Source organism: Populus euphratica, unplaced genomic scaffold, assembly GCF_000495115.2.
Source record: "Populus euphratica unplaced genomic scaffold, PopEup_1.0 scaffold186.1, whole genome shotgun sequence".
Lineage (NCBI taxonomy): Eukaryota > Viridiplantae > Streptophyta > Magnoliopsida > Malpighiales > Salicaceae > Populus > Populus euphratica.
The window spans coordinates 163,476-169,830 of record NW_011499992.1 but is presented as its reverse complement, the minus strand read 5'-3'; the positions used below and the strand labels follow the sequence as shown (position 1 = coordinate 169,830).

The window sequence follows — 6,355 nt, the reverse complement described above, 5'->3', positions numbered from 1 at the left end:
AAAATTTGCTTTTGGAACTGATCTCTTCATTCATCCAGGCAAAGACATAAACTTCTCAATTCTTCTCAAATATCCATGGATGCTGATTGCTGGTATTTAATAAACCTCATTTATGAAAACTCTCACAATCAAGGCTTTTGTGCGCATGAAATGCAACTAAGAGAGACCGAAGGATATTTCAATTGATTCACTGTGACTTTCCTCCTCAGTCATTGAGCTGCACTGGTGAGTTCGTGTAAACATGGGCGAATGTGAGCGCTTCCTGTCAGCTTCATGGAAGGTGATGATGAAAAGTAAAATCCTTTGAAGAGTTCTACATTTGAGTGTTGAGAATCCCACATCATTAACATGAAAAGTTTGAGGAGTTTATATACAAAGACAGGCAATTCAACGGTCTAAGCTTTTGGAATGCAGTGGTGTTCATCATCAATCAATCAAGTCCTCTCGTGCAAGCTCAATGCATATCCCCCCAGCAATCCTTGAAACAGAAGATTTGAATTGTAACATCTTTCAGGTGCGTGGTTGGAATTGATTCCAAATGTAGGACTTTTGTTTTAGTAATTTCTAACCAAAAAATAAAAATCTATCCATCCGGACCCTTTAAAGAGTCAAAAACTTATAATACATATTACTGATAATTTTTCATTTTCTGAAATTGGAACCGTATCCTTTGCAAGAAAATTGATGATATTGAAGGAATGAGAGCAGCGCTCGATACCTTTGACAAATGAAAACGAAGTAAGAAAATTTATTTCCCATTCTAAAGAAATTATTTAAATTTTATTAATTGATTGATTTATTTTCCGACCTTGATTTACACAAGATTTAATTATTTAACACTCCTACAAGTGCAATGCATGTTCTATTAACTTACTTTTTTAAATTAAAAATAATAATGATGATAATAATAATAAGACATTCCGAACACCTGCCATTATCAAGTGATCCAAGCAATGCTGTGTTAGGGCATCAAATCAGATTTTATTTTTGGAAGAACAACGATGCTCATCACAAATGGACCAACATTGCAATAAGGGAGGGACAACTGATCAAACAACATTGCAATAAGGGAGGGGCAACTGATCAAACAACACTAAAATAGGAGATCAGGAGGAGGAAAGGTAAGAGTAGAGTAACCGAATAGAAAAAGCTGCGACTTGGGAAAGCAGTCCTCAATAAATGGATGCCATCACCAGGTAGAAAAAATATTCTCAGGACTCCAGGCTCCCAATAAACACAGTACTTGCAAGGATTCTTGCGTGCACATCTCGAAAACCACGGTCACCTTGAAAAAGCAAACAGCAACCGATCAAGTCACTGTCTTGGATAACAAGCAAACAGAACAAACATTCACTTTACAAACTGCTAGTTCAACCCTGAATTACATGCAGAAATAAGAACAGCTGTTAATGGATTGGATTTTCGTAACATAAGATATGAAACAAATATATATTCAAAACATCAACAACTAATAGCATATTTATCCAACTTGGAGAGCAAAGCCACTAAAATCATGAGTTGGCATCCTTTTCTCTAAAATTTTGAAAGTCGAGCAAGTAAGAATTATAAGGTGATTTATTTTCTGCTCCGCATTCAGCAATCCAATGGACTTTTGACTGTACAATGGAGGCCTTAACCTCTTTTTTATTTCAAGTATAAGAAAATTTTACGCTTCTCGTCTGAATTTTTTTTTAAATACAGAATATTGTTTTTCTTTCTTCCTTCTTTATTTGTTCATATGCCAAATAAGACTTACTGTACAATGAATAAAATTGTCTACATGCCTCTAAGCAGTCACTCCATGTTTCAATGTTACATCTCACTTATACCTGCATGTGATATTGTATTAAGGATTTTTCAAAGTTACTAGAATTACAGGTTTAAGATAAGGGGATTGTGTTTCTCATATGTGTCTTGCAGCAGAAGAGGTTCAAAATATGAATATTCAGGTAAAGCATGAGCTAGAATGATGTGTATCAACCCTGATATCAGAAGGATGGGCCAGGAAATAGATTTGAAGATTCAAGGCAAGAACAGAAATAGTGGATGCACACATCAGCAGTGCACTGAAAACACGAACAAAAGAAAAAAATCACCAGTGCTGGAGGATTGAATTTTGATTTCGAACATGCGTGCACCCACATAAAAGTGACTGAAGAGCATGAGATTGGACCATAAAAGTGACTGAAGAGCATGAGAGTGGATCATGTTGGTCATGTATACGTTCCTCTAGGGCATTTACTCGACTAATATCAGTTGCACCAGAAGCCTAGACTATCATTTAATTAGGAAGTTGGATAAACCTATGGATTCATATCAATTTAAAATCATTCAAAATATGGAAAGAAAGACAGCCCACAAAGTGCCCTTTTTTTGATAAATATGGGGTGTCTCCTTGAAACAAGAAGTTCCAAAGCATCCATTATCTAGACTAAGTTATGAATACACTCCTATTTGAAGCATAGCCCAGGCAAATCAACATGCCCTGGCACCCCCGCATTATATACCGCAAACATCAAGAAAGATCCATCTCTCAAACAATAGAAAATTATCACAAATAACAACACAATTGAATTGATACATTGCTTGTTCCTCACCTTCTTTTGCCAGTATTTCCATTTTATGCGTGCGAAACTAGCAAGGGTTCTTTGGACTCTTGTATGGATTTCTTCTTATAGTGAAAGTATAACATCAATTGTATAATTCCCAAAATGGTACCTATGCCATTTGGAACCTGAAGTTCAAATAGAAATCAAACTTGTTAGTGGGTAAACTTACACACACACACATGTATGTTGCATAAATTTTTGAGGGAGGATAGCCGAAACTTAATGTGGCCATCACCTTTGTTTGTGATTTTGCCATCAACAGAATTAGTGTAGTATTTTCTTGTGAGTGATTTCTTGGATGTAATTGGGTTTTTGGTTAATGAGGTTAAGTGTATGCTTGATTAATGATTGTAATCCCCAAATATTTGATAGTGAAGTTCTGTAGAGTAGGCTTTTCCAAACCACATTATATTTGATGTCCCTTTTATTTTGTGTTATTGTTTGGTTTGCTTAGGTGTTTGCACAATAAAGGGTATCAAATTCTGGTTGATTGAAGACTTAAGCAAATCAAATGAAGATGATGAGGACACAAATTGACATAACGAAATTTGAGATCAAATTGTTTGATGGGAAAAACAATTTTGTTCTTTGGTAAAGCACAATAAAGGATGTTTTAACAACTTAAGAACTTGATATTGTTGTCGAAGAGACTAAACCTGAACAACTGAAGGATGTTGATTGGAGCTTAAATTAGAAGAAAGCAGTGAGTTAGATTCAATTGGCTTTGGCTTCAAATGTTAAGTACAATGTCCTAGGCGAGTCAACACCTAGAGGCATCTGGGAAAAGTTTGTGTATTTATACTTCCAAGTCATTAACTAATTATTTTCTTTTAAAATTGGATTTATATCGTTGAGGATAGATGAAGTAATGAGCATGCACAACCATCTTTCAAAATTTACTAGGTTGATGACGCAGGTAGTTAATGTTGGAGAATAGACTGAGAATGAAGAGCAATCCCTCCTACTATCATCTTTGCATGTCATGCAAGTCGTTGGCACAAACAATGCTAGTTGGAAGTGCAACTTTGGGTTTAAATGATGTAAGAACAATTTTATCAGAGAATGATAGGTTTTAGGAGTAGAAAATAATGTTAGAGATGATAAGAAACAAAATTATGATTATCGTGGTATAGATATGGAACGAGGAGGTAGACTTGATAGAAAGAGCTCTAGATCAAATTCTAGACCTAGAGTCGATTGCAATAACATGGAATGTTTTTATTGTCATGGAAAAGGCCATTTTCAATATCATTTTGAGAAGATGAAAGCTGACTTAGAATATTAGAAACTAAACTGCAAGAAGTCTGGAGATGCTGCGATTGCCATGATGGCAATGCTTTCATGGTTAAAAAAGGCAAGGAAGTTTGAAAACTCCATGAATTTTAGATTTTACATGCTCCTTCCATGTTTGTTCAAAGAAAGAATGGTCAGATAATTATGAAGAATTTGGCGGAGATTTTGCAGTGCCAGTAGATGATAATGAAATTAAAGTTGATGGAATTTGTATTGTTAAAATTAAGATGCATGAAGGTACAATGAAGTTGTTTGGTGATGTTAGACACATGCCAAAATTTGAAAGGAATTTAATTTCAATTGAGAAACTTGATTTGCGTGGTTATGCATGCTCGGTTGAACATGGCAGATATAAAAGATAGTCATGGTGTTTTGGTAGTGACAAAAGGAAAGCTTATGCATAATAATTTGTATAAGTTGATAGGTAGTGCAGTTCAAGGTGGAGCATGCAATGAAGTGTGCAGTTGAATATACAAAAAGTAGTGTTTGGTTGCATCCAACAAGAGAGTTAGTGTTGCTTTGATAGATAGTGGAAAAGAAGATTATCGTACAAAAAATTTGCAAGGTACAAGCAAGTGTGTGTGAAGAAGAGTGGAGTTTCATACTTAACAAAAACAAGGTCAAAGTAGAAGATGATTAGTCCCTATTTAAACCAAGGAGGAGATTTGTTAAACTTAATGGCTTAAATTGAATAAAGAGGTGGCTTTAATTGATTGGTTGATTTAAGTACAGTTACAATACATTGTTCCATTCCCAATAAAACCCTCGTATAATTATAAGAAATTTTGGAATTTGGCTTGATGCTTGTTTCTAGTTGATATGGACTTGTGTGTATATGTGTGTACATTTATGCGCAGAAATTGGTAACTTGTAACAGCCACCTTTGTTTGTGACCGAATTAGTGTGGTGTTTGTGCAATCAGGTTTTCTAGTGAGGTATTTAAGTGTGATCTTGATTAGTGGTTATTATCCCTAATATTTAATATTGAAGTTTTGTGGAGTAACTTTGCCGAGCCACTCCTTTTTATTTTGTGTTATCAGTTAGTTTGCTTGGGTTTTGCACAACAATTATAACAGCTTGTACATTAAATTTGAAGTATTAAAATACAGAGGGAAAAGGTAAAGGTTGCACGAAAAGGTAATGCATGTGCCAGAGGAAGCTTACATAAATAAACGCATCGAAATTCAATACTCCATATAGCAAGAAAGAGGTGCTCATCAAGAAAGTGGAAAGGGAGAGATAAAATGGCATGAATTCAACACTCTTTGTTCGGATCACCAAATTCTGGAGATATAAGTAAAAAAGCAATTAGAAATTAAGCAATTTAAGGAAATATTTATTTAAAAGGAAATAGTTGATTTACTGACAATTATAAACAACGGGGAAGCGAACATTGATATGAGAGAAACAACAGTCAATGACCCAACAGAGATCCACCGTATCATTTGATCATGAATTTGCAAGCTTCCTACTACTATGATTGTAAATAGGCCAAGCACCACTAGCAGCGAAGCTAACATACTAACCTGCCGGCAACAAGTGATAGCAAATGTAAGTGAATGAGCACACATAGTACCCATAAAATGTTGACAAGTTCTGCAAATAGAGGAGGATAGATACCTTTATTTTTCTCTCGGCATATATTATAAACAAGATAATGTAGGCTAATTGAAATACAGTACCGAAAGAATTGACAGTGACAACCAATAGATTATCAGCAGATACGAGGGGCATGCCGTACCACATGCAGATCAAGCAATTCATTAGTGCATATATATATGGCAACCCCGAGAACTGTTCAGTTGAACGGTTTCTGATGATTCTCCTATATGTTGGTCTGAGATTTTCAACATCAAGGGAAAAAATATGCTAGTCAAAGGGATGAATTATATCAATCTCTGCAGTGAAAGAACACCGAGGACAGAAAAACAACTTACATAGGCGATACAAACAGCCCAAAAGCAAAGATATTCCCTGCAACAATCAAATATTGGTGTCAAAGAAAAATTCTCAAATGATATTCCAATTCTATTTCGTATAGCAAAATTCATTTAATTCATACTTCATATCATCTAATTAGACTAATTTGACATTTGTTTCGAGTTCCAGGCCGGGAATTGCAAGCTTCTAAAAGGGGCTGGTACATTGATTAAGCGAAAATAAAGTATCCAATGCATGCATAGAATTTAAGATCACAAATATCTTCTTTTTTTCCCTTCCCTTTCTGAACAAACTGTACATGGGTTCCTGTTGCAATCCAAATTGTAAGAAATAAAGATGGAAAGGGGAAATCTGAGGCTGTTACTAACCCCCGAATACAACCCTATGAGATATCTTGTTTTTCTGAATCTAATAAATTGATATCGAAAAAAAGAACAAAAGGGCCATTCGCTTTAAGCAAGAAACATACGAAAGAAGTAAGAATCGAAAGAAGAGTACCGGCGATTCCTGCT

General features: G+C 35.1%; 1 protein-coding gene across 4 annotated transcripts in view; it reads right to left on the bottom strand.

Annotated features, from left to right (window-relative positions):
* Positions 1-913: 913 nt before the first annotated feature.
* The window catches only part of LOC105140418 (bidirectional sugar transporter SWEET2), a 5,796-nt gene continuing 354 nt past the window's right edge, over positions 914-6,355 (bottom strand). The window contains exons 2-7 of one of the 4 annotated variants that reach the window (XM_011047249.1): positions 5,840-5,876; positions 5,523-5,739; positions 5,270-5,428; positions 5,067-5,186; positions 2,598-2,734; positions 914-1,321 (exon numbers count right to left, since the gene is read on the bottom strand). In XM_011047249.1, coding sequence (XP_011045551.1) covers positions 2,621-2,734; positions 5,067-5,186; positions 5,270-5,428; positions 5,523-5,739; positions 5,840-5,876 — 647 coding nt within the window. In that variant the 3' untranslated portion in view covers positions 914-1,321; positions 2,598-2,620. Of the gene's footprint in view, positions 1,377-2,597; positions 2,735-5,066; positions 5,187-5,269; positions 5,429-5,522; positions 5,740-5,839; positions 5,877-6,355 lie in introns of all 4 variants that reach the window. The other 3 variants (XM_011047248.1, XM_011047247.1, XM_011047250.1) reach the window with 3 other exon arrangements.